Source organism: Pygocentrus nattereri, chromosome 12 (assembly GCF_015220715.1).
Source record: "Pygocentrus nattereri isolate fPygNat1 chromosome 12, fPygNat1.pri, whole genome shotgun sequence".
Classification (NCBI taxonomy): domain Eukaryota; kingdom Metazoa; phylum Chordata; class Actinopteri; order Characiformes; family Serrasalmidae; genus Pygocentrus; species Pygocentrus nattereri.
The window spans coordinates 21,823,151-21,842,295 of NC_051222.1; the positions used below are offsets into that span (position 1 = coordinate 21,823,151).

The following is a 19,145-nucleotide window of genomic DNA, read 5'->3' on the forward strand; positions in this document are numbered from 1 at the left end:
GAAGGCATTTTATCACTGTTCGTATGACCAGGACTGAAGAAGCAAGATAAAGCAGGTGTCTGGAGTCATCAGAAGCGCTGGCGACAAGTATGAGTGCTGAGGTCACACTTCAGTCCAAACCACCGCTGTACCCAAACAGCAAATTGAAATTTTTAAAGAACAGTACAAAAAACTTCAATTTCACTGTTTCCTCTTGACTCAAGGAAAGTAACGTGTTGTCACGTTTATGTGCTGCAGGTGGACATATGAACTTTAGAATATATCCATGATCTTTGTTGTTCCCATTTATAAACATATAATATATTCAGTTCATGGACAGTTATTTTAAAAAAGAAACAGAAATGTAAAGTGTAGTGCCCATATGCCTGTATCACATCTGTCCACGTGAATATTGCTTAAAGTTTGCTTTACATTTACATGATATAAATGTGTACATTGGCTCCACATGAATAAAATGTGTTACATCAATATAATTATTATGTGTAAGTACTTAACTAAAATCCCAGGCTTATGACATACTAAGGCTTATTATTCAGCAACTACACAGACTACATTGCAAAGTAGCTGAGTTATTCTTAGGTTATAGTAGTGGTAATAAAGCTTTGGGCCTGCTGGTTGGGCCCTGGTCATTTACGATGTTAAGTAACTTTCTTAATTTAAGTTGATTTAACATATTTCATTTATGTGGAACTGATGTAAACATTTGAGTCTTGTAAATTCAAAAACATTTTTTCAGTCCAGAATTCAGTCCAAAGTGGCTCCCTGCCATTAGTGGTTCCCATTTTCGTGTTTTCCCTGTTCCCAACAATGTGTGACTTAGCTCAGAGTACGGCAAGGCTCTTTTCAGAATGTCAGAGCGTCTGAATTCTTTCTCACTCTGAAATCACTCTAATGCCACTTCATCTTCTGAACCAGTGCTTTTTCAATTGGAGTGAACTGAAGTGTGTAGTGTCTGTCCATATGTTCAAGACATAAAATATCATAAGAATTAATCATTTGGAGCAGACGTGGAGCAGGTTTTCTCTGGTGTGGGAGTGTGGAGCAAACAAGGAACAGGAAATAGAAAACCTGAAAAAAGAAAATAAAACAGACTACATCTGGAGTTAGACAACATTTTCAGAAATGGTTGTCTCATGAGCAGTTTTGGTCAAGCAGGACCACAAAGAACTAACTGATCTCCTTAATGAAGGCTTTGACTACTGGTTAAAAAGAAATACGTCACACCAACAGCTTTCAGTTATAAATGCCATTTACTTAAGCTGTTACTAGAAAGGCCAGTGGGCCATGTCGATTGATAGAGAGATGTCACACCAAAAGATAAGGTCAAATAGAGAAGAAACAGACAAAACTGCAATTTATATGTATGATTGCCAGCCCCAAGCTAGCTGGGTCACATGGCGGTCCCAACCTCTTTGCAGTACCCATGGACATGTCTGCGGGCTCACCATGTGCTTGAAATAAAAAACAAGCCGAAAACAATCCATAGAAATTTATGAAAGACACATTTGTTTGTCTTGAAGATTTTTTTTTTCCCATCTGTTACTTTCTTTTATAAGCTGAGAACATCTCATCAAAAAAGAAAGACAAGAGGCTTGTTTGAGGCAGCAACACTAAAGTGCTTTGGTGACCAGTGATGCAGTGTATCTTAGTGTACAAAGAACACACTGAAGTAAAGTTGTATGGAAAGGTCTGTGAACCTCTGGCCAATTAAATGTATTATTGAGTTTTGTAGTGAAAAGAAGCAACCACAACATCTGCTGCAACCTATTTTTTAAGAAATAATATTTTCTGCAATTGCTAATGTAATTATATATTTGATTAACTAAATAAAATAGGAACATTGAAATAGCTATTGTGGTTTGTGCAAACATTTAAATTTCCAGTTTAAAAGTCTCTGAACTTGGATTGGCTAGGCAGGTCAGTAATTGCCATTTGCATCACAGCATTCTCTGACTCTTCAAACCTTGTGCTAGCACTCAACAACAATGTGCTTCTCTAAGCAGATGGCTGAGGATCTAAAACGGAGCTAATTTATGTTTAAAAAGCAGGAGAAAGCTATAAAAAGATACGTGTTTTCAGCTCACAACTTACAATGTGCAAAATGCCATTAAGAAATGGCAGTTAGGGGATTAGTGGAAGTCAAGGCAAGATCTAAAAGACCAAGTAAACTCTCAGACCTAAAAGGCAAAGGAAAAAACCCACATGACAGAAAAGGTCCTGCAGGAAGGTTTACTGACACAGGAGTAGTAGTTCACTGTTCCACTATTGCTTGCACAAAAATGATCTACATGGAAGAGTAATCAGAAAGAAGCCTTACCTGTGACCTCATCACAAAAGTCAACGTCTGAGGTAAACAAAACAACAACACGAATACAACACAGATGAGTGATATTTGAAAACAATGGCAGTAGACGTATGAAGTAAATATGGAATTCTTTGGCCACAGACTCCAAAGGTATGTTTGGAGAAAAAAAGAGCAGCATTTGATGAAATGAACACCTTGCCATCTGTTAAGTATGCGGGTAGATCTAACATGCTTTCAGGTTGTGTGGTAGGAAGGAAACATTAAAAAAATGTAACACAAAACTGAAGCTGAACATCATTGAAAATGATGAGTAGTCATTAAACATGCTGTGCATGCAAGAGGACCTAAGACTATTGCAGAACTAGAGGCACTCAGCAAGAGTCCGTGAAAATTCCAAAAACAAGACTCCTTGCTGGCTGTGATATCTGACAAAAGGGGTGTTACTCAGCAATCAACCATAAAATAACTGTACATTTACATTTTAATGGTTTGTTGTAGAGGTTGTGTTTACTTCTTTTCACTCCAAAAAATCAACAACTAATGAAATTTGGCCAGTGGCGCTCAAACTTTTGCACACAACTATATCTTATAATAGTACACAGTAAAGATGACAGCATTTTGTCTTAAGACATTCTGCAGTATTTGTGAATACCATATGCATAACTCTGAATGCATCTCAGTATGTAGCTTCAGAAAACTAGACGAGCTTGAGGTAATTATCCTGAAACTGAGAGCCCTAGGTAGAATTCCCATTGTTTTCCCAATACAAATCTCACTTCCTTTCCTGATGCAGAGATATTCGCCTAAACTAAAATAGAGCATCGGCTAGGCAGGCAGGCGGGGGGCACTCCAACTGGAGAGAGGAAGGAGGGAGAATGAGAGAGAGGGGTGGGGGGAGTTAAGGAGTTAAGTAGGGAGGGCAAAGGAGGAGGAAAAGGCTGCTGGTTTTTCTTACAATGCCCTAATGCCTTTGGGTGCACTTTCCAGTGTGGTTCGAACCACGGCCTTTGAGCAGCTGCTTCTGTTTATCAGCAGTTGGAAATAAGGGTAACGCTACACTGGGAGTCTTCCTTCAGATGAGCCTTCGTCTCTACTCGTCAGCTGAGGACACAATTCTTAGACAGATTGTAGAAAGAACGAGGCAAAATTTCAACGTGAAGAGAGAATACGTGAAATCTTCCACTGACTCAACAGGAGGACCAGAGGGGGAGATCACACAGCCTGCCTCAGCGAAGAGATGAAGATATCCTTCTGGCTCAGATAAAAAAAAAAAGATCTGCCATCAAGTACATCAGGAACGTTTGTCTTTCCCTCCTGGCCCAGGTTGAAGGAGACCAACTTTCAGGAGGAAGAGAGAAGTTTGATCCCTTGAAGGCAACCAGAGAGACATCCATCCTTAGCCTCTGCATTAGTAAAGAGGAACCGAAAGCCCATCTTGTCCATCAATCTGAGGATCACAAGACATCTACAAGACACAGAGAGAAGAGTGAGAGAGGGACTATCAATCCAGATTAGAGCTGATGGCCTAACATCCAGCCCTCTACTGGTGTATCAGCAGAGACAGCATTGAAGAGGGACATACTGCCTTCACCCAAACCCAGCGAATGTGTCAATCTCAACACCTCGAATCAGAGCAAAAGTTGTGCTAACTCCCTCAGCCCTACTACTGAGAGACATCAAACGATCTGACTCGATAGCAGGGGGAACAAGAAGAGAGCCCCTCTGCCTTATTCTGTCTGCCTTTTGTCAGGTGCTTTGTGCCTCAGGCACTAATCTTAGGCAACTCCCAATCTTTACACTAATAGAGTCGTCATCAGCTCAAGCTTGGAGGTCTCTGAAGTTCATTATCAGTCTACCTTTAGAGATGCGAGTTTGAGCGCGAGACAGCCTGGAGCTATTTCTTCATTGAGACACAAACTACGCAATCGTAGAGGGCTACAGAGGTCACCTGATAGAGACATCTGCCCAGCTGTCTGATATTTAGGAGAGACCCATCAGTTGGAAAAGAAGCCGAGCAGCAGGTCACACAGGTAGAGTAGCCTTTGTGAAAGACTCTGCATGGTTTGCTATTGGAGGTTGATGCTCTTTCACATTAAGGAAAATTACTGCACAAATCCCAGCCTGTTTTATGCATGTGCAAGTACCACATTCATATTCATCAGCTCTTACATTTCACGCATGAGACACAAGCTCGCCAGACTTCTGCACAATGTATACAGTGACTGTTGAGTTTACTAAAAAAAAAGGACACTGTCGCCGCAAGTTAAACTGGGTTCACTCAGCAAATTCATTTTTACTTAAGTAAACTATTAAGTCTAAAGTGCATAAACACTGAATTTCAAGATCTAAAGTTGGAGATTAACTAATATTTTGCTGCTGTTGGAACTAAAAAGTTTTTGAAATAATTTGAAATTGCCTGTTTTGGGTGTAAATTTCATGGCCAAAAGAAATGGCCCACATTTCCTTGGGAAAAAAGTCTAGTTCTATTGACTTACATCAAAAGTACAGCATGTTTTTTGTTTCTTGTGTAAAGTTATAATTTTGGAGATTTTGTTCTGAGTAACAAAAGCAAACGTGCATAGTAAGGTATATGATTATTTAGTGTACAATGAAAAATACTTTATGATGCAAGAAGCAGCATAACTACTTTTATACTAACTCAAATGGAACAAAACAATGCCAAACAAAATTTTAGTTTAGATAATTAAAAGTAATACATCGACTCAAACCTCAAAAGACTTCAAATCAACTTCTGCTTCTCTTCCACTTATTACAGTGCACTTAGAGATTTGACTTACATAAAATTAATGTTTCTATAAAGCCGTATATAAGGGTATTCCTTTGAGAATTTAAAGGAAAAAACTATTTAAAACTGAAACTCATTAATTGCTCCAGTAGCTCCATTAATATAATGCTGATATTAGCCACATTGATAATTATAACCCATTATGTCAATTCCCCCAGCCAATGTCACAGGACTGGTTTTTAAAAGGACTGGTTCTTGTCACATGCTAAGAATGAAGTATTGGCAAACAAAACAGAATATCTATTAATAAAGCCAAGAATTGTGTGTTGAACAGGTACATCATGAATAACATTACAATGTTTGTCTTAGTTACTGCTATTGTGTTGGTTACTATGAGCACAACATTATGTCTAAAAGCATAAACAGCAGAGAAAGCATTAAGATAAAGTGCAAACAAGATGGAATATAAAATAAACCAGATATGGAAGAACATAAACAGCAGACGTCAACTTTAAATAAACATGCCTTTTTTACAGCGTCACTCTTTCAACCCTTTATGTGTTAATATAGCAAGGAAGATAAAAGGTATAAAGGTGAAGGATATTATTGTTTTAGAATATAATAAGGTTTTACGTGAGGATGAAATTTAAGGTGAGTGTAATCAGTATAATCTACCTCCTCAGTCTTTGGCTTCAGGTCAAGATTGTTTCTGTATTCAATTGGTTTTGAAAGAACGGGTGAATGTCTGAAAATAGATGCCAAGTCATTATGTTATAATGATTCCCAAGAGAGTGTTTCAGTACAAGAAATGCACACACATCTGTGCCTGTCACAGCCTTGTGTGAAGCATATCCAATAACACAGTTTAAGCTCAGTAAGCTTAGCCTTGTTCACTTTTTGCTGTAATTAGTAACCAAATGCCATCTTATGCTATTTCAATCAGGGTATCAGTTCAGCAATTCAACACAGGGAGCCCCACACAAATACATTTCTTCTTGTAAGCCTTGTCAACCCTCTGCACTTCTCCTCTCCACAGTCGTTTTACTGTAAAAGGGGATTCAGGCTGTGACAGTAGGACAGGGCGATGTAAATATTTATTAGGGCAGTGGAGCTAGTAAAAGCGTCAGGGAAAGTGAAGGCTGGTGTGCATAAAGCTGGGACGTTTCATACAGGTTTGACCTGAACAAAGATCAGGGACACGATGTTCTTGTATAGTTACCTAACTTTAAATGATTCCTGTAGGAAATGCACAACTGAGAGAAATGTTGGAAAGTTGGACATCTGAATTTCTGACAATTGTATTGACTGAATATTAATAGCAGGCTCCTTTTAGTCCCTCAACTAAGATCAGTTACAATCTTATGATAAATTTTCCAAACAGTTCTTTGGAGCAATGCCATAGAAGATGGTTTTTGGTTCCCTTATGAATAATTTTTAGAAATGAGATGTGTAAGCATGAAGAACCTTAATTTTAAAAAGCCTTCATATACCAATAAACGTTTTCCCTAAAACTGTACATTCAAGCCAAGAACCATTCAGAAGCGCTTGTTTATAGGAGTTTAGTTTTTTTTTTTTTGTCTTTACACTTTGGTTAGGATTTGAATAGAAACAGTTGATCCTGGATTCGTCTTCAGAGTAGCTTCTTTCTGCAGGCATAGGGAAATCATAGTGAAATCAACTTACATATTTTTAATTAATTTAATCACATAAAATACTGTTACCAGATTAACTAGGATACTGTTGGCTATCTGTGTGTGAAATGTTATGACTCTGTGTTGAGCTGCTAGTAATCAATGAGGTGTGAAAGGCACAGAGGGTGAACCCCTTGCTATGGAAATAGTTCACATTCCTCCATAAAGAAGGCCGTGTTGAGATAAAATGGATAGTACAGCTTTCTTGACTTAAAAATGTGTGCAGCTACTACAGTAACAAATAGTATTTAAACACAGCTTTATAAGTGTTGGATAAAAAACATTCCAGTTTTTGTAAGTCCCAGAAATATATTCTATAATATATTTCAGCGTTGAAGGACAAAAGGCAGGAATTGCATTTATTTAATGGCTACTGTGAAAAGGGGTTAAAGCTCAACCTTCCAACCTGAAGCTCAGTGCTGAAAACAAATCCAAAGAAAACCAAGGTCATTTATAGAGAACCAAATAACAAGTGTACGCCATCTGTTTGATGAAGGGCTTTTCATATACTATAGATATCTACTGTGTAATGTGAGTCTTGGGTGGCCTAAACCAGCCATGCACTTCTATGTCCTAAGTTCACAAAAGATCGCAGAACATGAATGCTAACCTAGGTCCTGATTCCGTCATAACATCAAGCTTTATGGATAATGCTAATATTCATGTCTGATGGCTCTTCCTTAATTACTACATACAGGGTTTGGATAGTTGCTAAATAACCAGAATACCGAAGTATGTACCATGCATGCCAGCTCTAACCCAACCCTTACATTTCTTGAACGAGTGAAGATGGTCAAGCTGTGCCCACATTCTAGAACAGGGGTGTCAAACCCAACCACTAAAATTCAACAAATCCGTGGGACAGCAGTGTTTTTATTTTATTATTACTTGGCATTTTGCCATGACCCCAACTGGCCATTGTTTATTCTACAGATGCCAAAACTACAATGGCAAAAAATGGGCACTGAACACTTGGACGATTAAAAAAATGTAATAAAATCAAATGGTTTTATATAAAATAACAGACTACGCTGGCTGCAGAGAACTGTTAAACCTCTTTAAATGTCCCCAGTCTACAGTAAGTTTTAAAAAACCACTCGTTTGCTTTAACTAGACATCTGCCTTTTTGTGTGTGTGTTGCTGTCCCATAGATCATTGTTGGGGAGGAGTGGGAGCACACTTTACGTTTGAAATGGGCTAAAAGAAAAATTGACATAATTTTGCAGGCCGAATTAGTCTGTGCCACAGGCCTGACTTAGCCCACGGGTCTTGTGTTTCACACATGGGTTCTAGAAAGCCAACAAGCAAAAGCTGTTCTACACTTGTGGAGGCATGGAGGAAATACCTTGTTCACAAAATACAAGCAGCTTTTTTCTTTTACCCTTTTCCACACTGCCATACTAAGCAATTTCCACCGGTTTTGGATGACCCTTTTTATGTGTTTTTCTAGCTATATAGATAGAAGTGTGTATGAGTTAGAGAACTGAAAGTTTGATCATCTGAGGTCAGCAAGCAATATACATTTATAACTGTGTTTTACTGTATTTACTTGATGTACACCCTTTCACCCATCATTGCCCATTAGCAGCTCAACACAGCGTCACAACATTTCACACACAGAGCATCAACAGAGCCCTAGTTAACATGATGGAGTTACAGTGAAAAACATTTTTTATTTGATTAGATTCAATAAAATGTCTGGCATAAATTCCATTCCATGGGTAGAATGGTGGAATGGAAGGGTATATCTTGCCTTCCGCCTGATGACCACTGGGATAGGCTCCAGCTTAGAAGATGTGTATATGTCTGTGTGTGTGTGTGTGTGTGTGTGTGTGTGTGTGTATGTTTGTGTGTGTGTGGGCAGTGGGGGACCTACTGAAGGAGGTTTAAGGATCCATATCCTATATTTGTCATGTATTTAGTTTTTTCCCTGAGACCCACTTATACCACTTATGTGTTGTAGCAAAAACAGACCATTTTACAATCTCTCTTTATCCCTTACAATTAAACAGGCTGTATTTGTTACTGTCCTTTTAAGAGTGATATATCTAAATGAGCTCTAGATCTAAACTGCTATAGGCTGAAATAGCAGATGTATGTATGGCAGCCTACTTTTCATATATAAACTGTATGAAGTGGAGAATAAATGTTTAAATAAATAAATACATTTTAAATCCTGAAAACAATGTTTATGTTCTTCATAAACTCTCATCTCAGAAAGTAAGAAAAATGTGCAACCCCATTTCCAAAAAAACTGGGACGCTGTGCAAAATGTAAATAAGAATAAAATGCAATGATGATCAGATTAGATTAGACAACATATCGAATGTTGAAACTGAGAAAATGTATTGTTTCTTGAAAAATATATGCCTATTTTCAATTTGATGCCAACAACAGGTTTCATAATAAGTAAACTAGGTGACATCAGAGTTTTTTTAAACAAAATCCTTCTTACTCAACATGAAACCAATTTCTTAGAATCTCAGTCACTACTAACTACTCTGTATTCCTCCCAAGCATTCCCTCCTACTGTGTCAATTGTCACTGCAGCAAGTCAAACCCAGACAGCACAAACACGAAACGGAAACGTCTGGTTTCTCCAGCGCTGTTTTCTGCACCCTTTCTGATCTCTGTAGTGTTTCCCAGCCCCTATCTCTATCTGTAGACTCTTCTACAGCAAAAAAAGAGCATTGTTCTCTTACCAAACGTAAACACGTGAAGGAGAAGGGTGTGGGGTTTGTTCCCTTCCTCCCTAAAGCCCCCCAGATGGATAAAGTTCATAGGTATGCTGCTCTGGATTCAAGGACATTAACAAGAGAGAGCTGACTAAGGGCAAATCCAGCTGAACTCGGTTCTTCTTGGCCCGGGTTCATTTAGGAAGACTCTCCTGGAAAGCGTTTTAGCGATGTGGCTACTTTTTGACTGTTTTGTATGGTGTCTACAGTAAGTACTAATAATATTTACTGATATACTGATATATTTAAAGTATTAGGCTGCTTTTCCACTTCATCTTGAGTATGAGTATACAGTAGGCTGCAATTTGGCAGGAAATCCAACATCATTTAGAAAGATTTTAGCAAAAAAAGAAGTATTAACTGACTTGTATGGCTTTAGACTTATTCTATTGTTCACAATTTGTATGACTCAACCTTGTTAACAGCTGTTTTTAAACAGAGTGCTGACATTTGCGTGGGTTCTTGTTTGTAAGTGCTAAGCATTGCCCTTTTTGGCCTTGGCGTCCTGATCCCTGCCAGTTTCCTTTTAAGTGCAGTGTAAGAGGGAAATTATATTGTTTGAGATTGCTTCCTCCATGGGAGGGGAGCAGAACAGTGGCCTTTACCCCATAGACGGAGTCTCAGAGTGGGCTTCCGTGCCGCCAGGTTCAGCCTGTCTACTGGATGGTTCCCACATTTGTTGCCAGGCCAAGAGTTCATTATAAAGATACATCGATAATGTACAGGTTTAGCACATGATACTGAATTACTGTTACGGGCCTTTCTTTCTGTACTGTAGGTGTGAGGAGGTTATTTCTGTTATGATGTGCAAGAGTTGCAACAAACATGAAGAGATTTGTCCAGAATGTTAATAAAATGACAACTGATGCTTTTCGTATTTTAACATGAGAATCAGAATCGTATGGATGGTTTTATAGGCTGAGATGTGGTGTGGTGCTGTCATGGTTGATTTAGCGCTGTAGTAAATGGAATGGCTGTTACAAGAGCATCAAGTGGGGAGCTGTAAACACTCCACTGCTCGTTATTTCAACATCTTTTCCTTTACCTCCCACTGAGAGATGGCCCCTCACATGGACACTCGCAACCGAATGCATCCATGTTGGCTTGTCAGTGAGGGTCTGAGAGTGTTCTATCCAAATTCTTCCCACAAACTCTCTAGAGAGGGACTCCTTTGGAACTGCAACTCCACACTTTCTGTTTACAGAGAGAGAGAGAGAGAACGAGTCCTTTTTCATTATGATGAAGGCTAAATTCATTACCTATCAATAAAATAATATATGCATATTTGTTAAATCAACACCTCCTGGATAACCCAGATAGTACTCAGAGGGTTCACTGATAAGGCTAAACAATACAATGTAAACAGTGTATAACATGCAGAAAAGAACAAAAGATTTTATTTCAATTTCCGTGACTGGGTTATCATTTTCCTTATTTAAAAAATTATTTGAATTTATCCTGAATTACTTTATTTTTCCTAAGATAAATTCTCAGCATTTGCCTTGGAATGATTTTTAAAAAAAAACCTGTTTATGAACTGTTAACATTTCTGGTGGTTTTGATACATACCATGGTATATACACACGCATGCAGAAAAAATTGGGGACCAGTCCAAAATATAATGCTTATTACTGAATGTTTTGGCCTAGTCAGAGTCCAGATTTAAAATGTATTGAGAATATTTGGTCTTACATTAGACACAAAATAGCTCGGCAGTGTTTTTCAACTGTCTGAAGCCATCAAGTGGAATGCTGAGTGGAATATTTACTCTTCTTTCTGTGAAAAGAAGAGTAGATCAACATATCATATAAAGCTTTTGGATCTGATTTTGGATATTGTACATTTCTTCAAATTTAAGATGCTTAGGTAAGTCTATTGTGGTAGGTTAACTATGCCTTATCATTTTGGGATGTCCCTTAAACAAAAAGAACCACATTTAACAACCAAAGTACACCTGATTTTTTGTGTGTGTGCAAACCTGTGTACTGTTGCTCTCTAATCCTTGCCCTATGAACTTGGCAAAAATGATGCTAAATATGGTTTCACGTCTGAATTTCTACAGAGCTCATGTTGGCGCCTTATTCACTAGCTTCAGAATTTTCCATCCCACCATAAATGGTGTAGCAGTTACTCTTTGGCACCTGTACAGACGTCTAAAAGCAACTGCTGTGTTACTGTAAAAGTCAGATATCAACTTCAGCTTGAATTAATTTCTCAAGTAATTCTTTTAAGTCTCACAGGTGCATCCCACGCACATGTTGTTCTAACTGTCAGACACTGCTTGAATTTGGAAAATTTCAGTCATTCACAGTTCAGTACCAACTGGTCCACAGCTTGTTTCGTACACAAGACCCTGATACTGCAGCCTCGTCTGAGGCAGCTGTCTGAGTCAAGTGGCTCCTCGGGTGGCACGATAAGAAAAATGAACTCAGCAATTGGTCTGGTGTCCATGCTAAACTAAGCCTAATCGCATAAGACTGTGATAGATAGACCAGGGTTACACCAGGGTTTCTCCATCTATGTGCTGCAGTCCACCAGTGGGTTGTGAAGCACCCTCTAGTGATCAGCAGGCCTCAACTCAGGGGGAGGTGGTAGCTGAGCTGGTTTATGAGGAGCCTGGCCACTTCCTATTTCCTTTCTTATATCAAAAACATGACTGCAAAACACCATCTGGTGAAACTGATCAAATGCTGTCAGACCAAACGGCCTCAGAGAAAAGTTATCAGACCAAACGGCCTCAGAGAAAAGTTATCAGACCAAATGCAAGCCTGGTCGAGCACAGACTGGTTCGTATAACTTAGAAAACTATTGTGCACCCTGATATATACGCCAGTATAACATTTTCACAGTTTTTTCTCAGGCCATTTGGTCTGATACCTTAAAGCGCATCAAACGGAATCACGAACTGTCACTTCACTGTTGATTTATCCATTTTGCATTTTCATTTTCATTTTGTCAGACTTGCAGCTGATCGCTATGAAAAAGAAATAAGAAAGTAAACTTTGCATTTTGATTTTAGTTTTGACATGTATTCTGCGTTTCACGAAGAAAAGCCAAAGCCAAAGTGAAGTTTGTGTTTTCTTTTGTCTATTAACTTTTTCATTTTAGATTTGGCCATGAAATCCCAGAATAACGACTGAAATTAAATGACAAATAGGCGTTTTCAATTTATTTTTATTTTTGTCACAAACGGCTCGTGCTCATGTGAAAATGAAATTGCAAATGAAGGCATTTCATTTCAATTTGATTTGGGCAGGATGTTTGAACAGATCTTTGGAAAAAGAAATGGCAAAAAGAGGCTTGCATTTACATTTTATTGTTTTCATTTTCATTTTTCATTTTTCACCACATACACACTAGAGAGCACACACACACTAGGGGGCAGTCTGTCTATCGTCTGACTCTTTACTCTCTCATTGAGCTGCAGCTGATAAAAAAGACAGATGGGCCATAAAATACTAACGAAGATGTGCGTTATCTTTCTGGCAGAGCATCAGCGACCTAAACACTTAAACCGATAAACTGATGACAAAGAGGCAGAAACCAAGGCGGGTTTATTATTGTTGTTGGACGTGGTGACGCGAATCCAAAACGAGGCGCTAAAGCCCTCGAAGCTAGACCCATCTGGAGAACTGACAGTTACTCCTGTGAGGCGGAGAACCCCTGGGTTTGACTACTCAGCGGGAGATGATTGAGGGACCAGGGGGTTTTACTTCAAAACGTGACCGAAACACCCCTGGATTAGCCACCCAGCTGGACAGGCTAGCGTTAGCATGGTTCGTACTGTATGTACACCACGTTAGTCGTGATGTTATTTCGCGATAACACACTCCGTCTCGTGTTCTACTGCTTTAATACAGCAGTTAAATAAATAAAGGACGAGATTAATAAATTGGTCCCTGAACGCGGCGTTTAACACGTTTTAATGTCCAGCGATTCCTTCCGCCAAATTATAGTTCCTTAACGAGCGGCTTGTTGCTACGTCAGAGTAACGAGCTCCGCCCACTCGCTGCTCAGCCTCCACACAGACCGACTGACAGTTCGGGAATTTAGTGTCGTCTCATCTTCAGAGTCGGACCAAATCGGCTGTCCGTCAAATTCTAATCTTAAAAGTGTCCGTTTTCTGTTTGTGCGCGAAGTAAGAAGTAAAAACCTTCAAATAGCTCCAGCGTCTCCTAGCAAAGTCCTTGCTTAGCAACGGCGTCTCAGCGGAATGATACTGTTTGTGAAAAACCCTGATGTTATGGCGAAAGAATGTTATTAAAAATAAATAATAATAATAATAATAATAATAATAATAATAATAATAATAATAATAAATATAATATGTCTCTACACGGCTCTGGGTTAGAACGCCGTTCAACCAATCAGCTTGCGTGGCAGGAACTAACTGTTGTATAATGCCCACTACTACATGCCTTGTAATGACTGTAGCACATTGGCACTGCCACTATGAATCAGTTATAAATCAGGTTAGAAACTTGCATTAACGTATGCACACAAACCAAGGCTTCACAAATTATTACATACATATTATTTTTCAACTACAACTGCTTTAAGATCTGTATGCAAACAAATGTTTTATAAATGAGGCCGTAAAACTATTTAATACCTGCCTGAGAAACAAACTCTGGTGGATTTCCTGAGCAGCCACTACTCAGAGTCCAGGACTATCAGTTTCTTTCAGTGGAGAATCTCCACACAAACTGCTAGGCTTGATCCCTTTCCTGGATACCAACCTGATGCGTGCTACATGCAGAGGTGGAAGTACTTTTGTTCAGATTACTTGGTGTAAGAAGTAGGTGAAAACAGTTTCTCCCAATGGGACAATGAGATTTCATATACTGAGAGACATACCAGTCACTCAGTGTTGTTCACAGAAGGATGAGAACGAAGGGCAAAGCATGGTGGCATCACGGCATTCACAGTTAGTCACTTTGTCATTATTTGGTGTAACTTTGCCTTTATTTCTTGACATACTCTACAAAAATCGATATGCTTTCAGTAATCCACATCAGTTCTGAGAGGTCATTGTTAAGAGGAAACAGACAGTCTGCAAAAGCGACACCCAAAGCAGGGAGTCAGGGAAAGATAAGCAATGTGATGGATTTGCCTCTGTGTTTATTTTTAGCTAAGACTTCCTTAAAAAACCCATTTCCCTAAATGCTTGAGTATATGGGAAAAGTTTAGGAAGGTATATTACATACCGATTGAGAGACACACAGCTATTAATGTACTCTTCTGCATTTTTGTCATTCGTTCCCACACTGTACTGGCCAGCAAAGCGCAGTCCAGCTCTATTTGCAAAGTATACAGTTCAAGTATTGTACACATAAGCTAAATATAGGCACTTTTATATCCTGCTGGAAAAAGGGGCATGGGAAGGCAGCACTGTCCACAGCCTGAACTAGCCTAAAGTGTTCCACTGTCTGATAGGCCTCTTAGTGGTTGCTGTTACCTTTTACCATGCCAGTCCATTCCATCTCTTTTTATCCCTCTTGGGCTGTTAAGCCCACTGCAAACTGTGATAACAGCTTAAGTCATAATACAATAATAATGTACAATGTGGATTTAAATATTAAAAACTATTTGCCAAAGACAATTTTAGAGGTTTCTTTTCAATCAAATATACTGTAATTATCATTTTCAGTTATTTTTCTGTTGTCTGCTTTATCATTTGACCTCCAGCTTTGCAATATGATAAATCAATTTGTTCTAACTTTATTCTTAATGGTACTCAAATTTCTTAGCCATTTTGGATCATTCCAAAGCTCAATTTTCCCTTCTGGACACATCTACTTTTTTTTTTTTTACATTTTTTTATTTACTACTAATTATTTAAATTATTTCAATTTATTTCTTGTTTATTTATTAATTAATTTATTTATTTTTACCAAATTATAATTATTTTGACTTAATTTTAAAAGACAAGTTGCTCCTTACATTGTGAAAATTTTGTGACAATTAGACAAATGGAAATGGTCCAAAATGACTTAAAATAAAACTTCACATTTACATTGACACTTAAGACTTGTCTGCAACGGAATTGCTTTTCTATTGTTGAAAACTTTTGTTCCAAACTTTTCAACAGTGATCCCAGAGTCTGTGTCACATCGTAAGAGATGATAGCAATACAATCTTCTGTGGCTTGTCCTGCATGTCAGATTATACAATAAATATTCTCTGATGTTTAGTCTATGATGCAAGAAAAGGACGACATTCTGCTTGGGTCATCCATCAGCACGACACACTTGTAGCTGGTGCAAGTTGTGTGTCATCCCATGCGATACTACTATTGCAGGGGTGGGAAAGGGAAGACTGGAATTAAAACAGAGGGACAGTTTTCCTGCTATACCTGGCAGTTATCTTAGGAGCTGAATCAGGAATGCTCAGCTATGAAGTGTTTTTATCCAGCCCTCCAGGAACGGAGTCCTCCACCACTGTCCATTGGTAGTTTCTTAGACACACATCATAGCAGTGGTTTCACTTTGGTCCAAAATTTCTGACTATGCAACATCTTTGTTGTAGACACCATTTGGCTGGTAAAACAAATTCAGCTGCTGGCGAGAAAATCACATTTTTGTCTACAATTTTGGCAGAAATCTTTAGACTCCAAGGATTATGATCTGACATTTTGAAGGCTGTCTTCTGTCACTCTGATGTCTTTCTTCTGTATCTGTAGCCACCATCTGAGTGTCTATGGCTGACTGGAGCTTGCTGGGGAACTTTCTAGAAGAGGTGCAGGAGCACTCCACCTCGGTGGGGAAGGTGTGGCTCACCATCCTCTTCATCTTCCGCATCTTGGTGCTGGGAACTGCAGCAGAGTCGTCATGGGGCGACGAGCAAGAGGACTTCACGTGCGACACAGAGCAGCCTGGCTGCGAGAACGTCTGCTACGACCGTGCCTTCCCCATCGCCCACATCCGCTACTGGGTGCTGCAGATCGTCTTTGTCTCCACACCCTCGCTCATTTACATGGGCCACGCCATGCATACTGTCCGCAGGGAGGAGAAGAGGAGACAGAAGGAACAGGAAGACCAGGGAGGGGGGGGAGAAGGAGGAGGGGGAGGAGGAGGAGGAGGACGAGGTGGAGTTGGGGAGAAATACCCCGAGGAAGAGAGGAACTGTGGTAAGGAAGAGGGTGGAGGAGGTAAAGTACAGTTGAGGGGGGCACTGCTGCAGACCTATGTCCTAAGCATCATCATCCGCAGCCTGATGGAGGTGGTTTTCATAGTGGTGCAGTACATGATCTATGGGGTCTTTCTCCAGGCACTCTACCTGTGCAAGGGCCCGCCATGCCCACACCCAGTCAACTGCTACATCTCGAGGCCTACAGAGAAGAATGTCTTCATCGTGTTCATGCTGGTAGTGGCAGCTGTATCGCTCTTTCTGAGCATCTTGGAGCTCTACCACTTAGCATGGAAGCAGTGCAAGAGGTGCATTAAGGACTACCAAGCCACTAAGCAGCAAAGATCCGGCACACCCTCAACAGTGGCTGCTGCTTCTCCAGAACCTTCCACACCAGAAAGAACCTGCACCCCACCTCCTGGCTTTAACGAGTGCTTGGCCACATCCTCACCATCTCCCCACTCATTGCGAACACACTCCAGCTGCCCGCCGTTCAACAATCACCTGGCGCACCAACAGAATTCTGCCAATATGGCAACAGAGCGCCATCGCGGCCATGACGACAACCTGGGCTCCGAGGACTTCCTTAAGATGAGCTTCTCACAGGAACCTGTGGACACGCCCAACTCCTGTGCTCCACCCACAATGCTAAGCAATGGATTTTTAACCGACAAGAGGAGGTTCAGCAAGAGCAGCGGGACAAGCAGTAGAGTGAGGCCAGATGATCTGGCAGTATAATCTTGATTTAAAGTGATATTTCAGTGAAAAATGTCATTTTCCCCTTACCTCTTCAAAGAAGTGTTTGGCATATGAAGTTATGCTAAAGGGTAATGTAGCTAACAAGGAAAGGAAGTTATGAAATGGGCCAAAGTTGCACAACCAAAAAGCTATTTTACTGACATTGAATTTTGTCTGTACTTTTATTTCTCATTTCTATACACGCATAGATACTATATAGCAGTGGTTTCCAACTATGGTCCTAGAGATCCATCTTCCTGCAGAGCCTAGTACCAACCACAATTTGCCACTTCTTCAGCTAATCAGCCTCCTCCCAGATACTTGATTGGCTGGATCAGATACACTAGAGTTAAGTAAGAAGCAAGGCACCTTATAGGATACAAGTTTCATCTAAACTCTGTGGGAGGGTAGCTCTCCAGGACCATGGTTGGGGACCATTGCCATCTAGAAACCACATAAGCAAGTCAGTATGAGATTACTCAAGAACAAGGGGGCACAACCCCATTTCTGGAAGGCTGGCATCTAGTACAGATTGGTGATTTACCTGCATAAACACACCTGATGAAACTCATCTGTTAATTGTGAGGTTTAGTGGGTGTGTAGAGAAACATCAAACTCTGCTGGACACCATCCCTCCAGGACTGGAGCTGTGCACCCCTGCTCAAAAACTCAACATAGTCTGAGTCGTGTGTGGAGCATAAACTCCTGTTAGCTAAAGAAGCAAACATCAGACACCAGACGTCTCGGATTGCATTTTGGGTGAGTGTGAAATTGTGTAGATTTCATTTTTCACTGAACTATCACTTTGGGTTCTTGGGATGAGAAGCTATGAGAAGATGTTGAAATATGTTACCAAGACTTGACGATTAGAACTGGTCCATCTTGCCCTGTGAAGGCACAAATGAAATCAAGCCTGCTGTGAGATAAGGACGTGGTTAAGTGATGCGAGCCAATAGCAACAGACAATATGTGCTCTTGTGAGGTTTTTGAGAACAGTTACTGACCAACTGCAGAAAAGTTGACACAATCTGAACATCCTGCAGCAATTCCGCAGGTGCGAGACTTGCCTACTTATGTGGAGATGCAATAAAAGGCCATGAGATAGTGGCATCAGGGACCTTAACTGATTGGACAAGGCAGTATGGACCCAGTGGCACAGCACACAGATAGAGATCACTGTCAGACTAAAAACCATCAGTGCTTCTTTACCGAGACAAGAACTGGAGCTCTTTAAAGGCATTACTGGTCTTGAAAAGTTTCCCTGTTATTAACTGTGCTTAATTTCAGGCTGAAATTGCTTTGAAAACTTCATTGTTTAAAAGCCTGGTGCTTTATCTACACCACAGCATAACTTCTGATTCATTTGTTTATTATTAACTTTTCATTATTTTCATTCTCAAAACCAATGCACTTCCTTTTCTTTCCAAACAATCAATAGATAGCAGGGATATTATTTGCACTATTTGTTCATTTTTGTATGTACATTCTTAGATGTTTTGTCATGTATTTCACATTTTAAATCTTCAGCTGAAGTGACTTTCACCTAGAACACAAACTATAACTGCATATAATACTGTTATTCAATTATTTAGGTTTTCTGAATGAGCCACATACATGATCATCAAATAAAAGAATGCTCATTTTCCTTATTACTGTGATATTTGAATCCAAATCTGTATTTTGTTCCCAAAAGTGTTTACTCTCAATAAATATACACATTTCCTCTAGCAGTTATAATGTAAAAGGCTGCACCCTTACCAGACATTCATTTCTACCACTAGATGGCAAAATGCCTTCATCCC

At 39.7% G+C, this 19,145-nt stretch overlaps 1 protein-coding gene across 2 annotated transcripts; it reads left to right on the forward strand.

Moving 5' to 3' along the window:
* The first annotated feature begins 3,232 nt into the window (after positions 1-3,232).
* Positions 3,233-19,073, forward strand: gja5b (gap junction protein, alpha 5b). Of its 2 annotated transcripts, none has more exons than XM_017699006.2 (2): positions 3,233-4,335; positions 16,160-19,073. In XM_017699006.2, exon 2 carries the CDS (start codon positions 16,177-16,179, stop codon positions 17,341-17,343), a length of 1,167 nt encoding a protein of 388 aa, XP_017554495.1. In that variant the 5' UTR covers positions 3,233-4,335; positions 16,160-16,176; the 3' UTR covers positions 17,344-19,073. The 2 variants fall into 2 exon arrangements, with proteins under 2 accessions (XP_017554495.1, XP_017554496.1); XM_017699007.2 differs by lacking the exon at positions 3,233-4,335 and adding an exon at positions 9,332-9,685 and having other exon boundaries at positions 16,160-18,993.
* Positions 19,074-19,145: the final 72 nt, after the last annotated feature.

What these genes read in the sequence shown, in the direction of transcription:
- gja5b (XM_017699006.2), top strand. Translation starts at nt 16,177, where the DNA reads ATGGCTGACTGGAGCTTGCTGGGGAACTTTCTAGAAGAGGTGCAGGAG.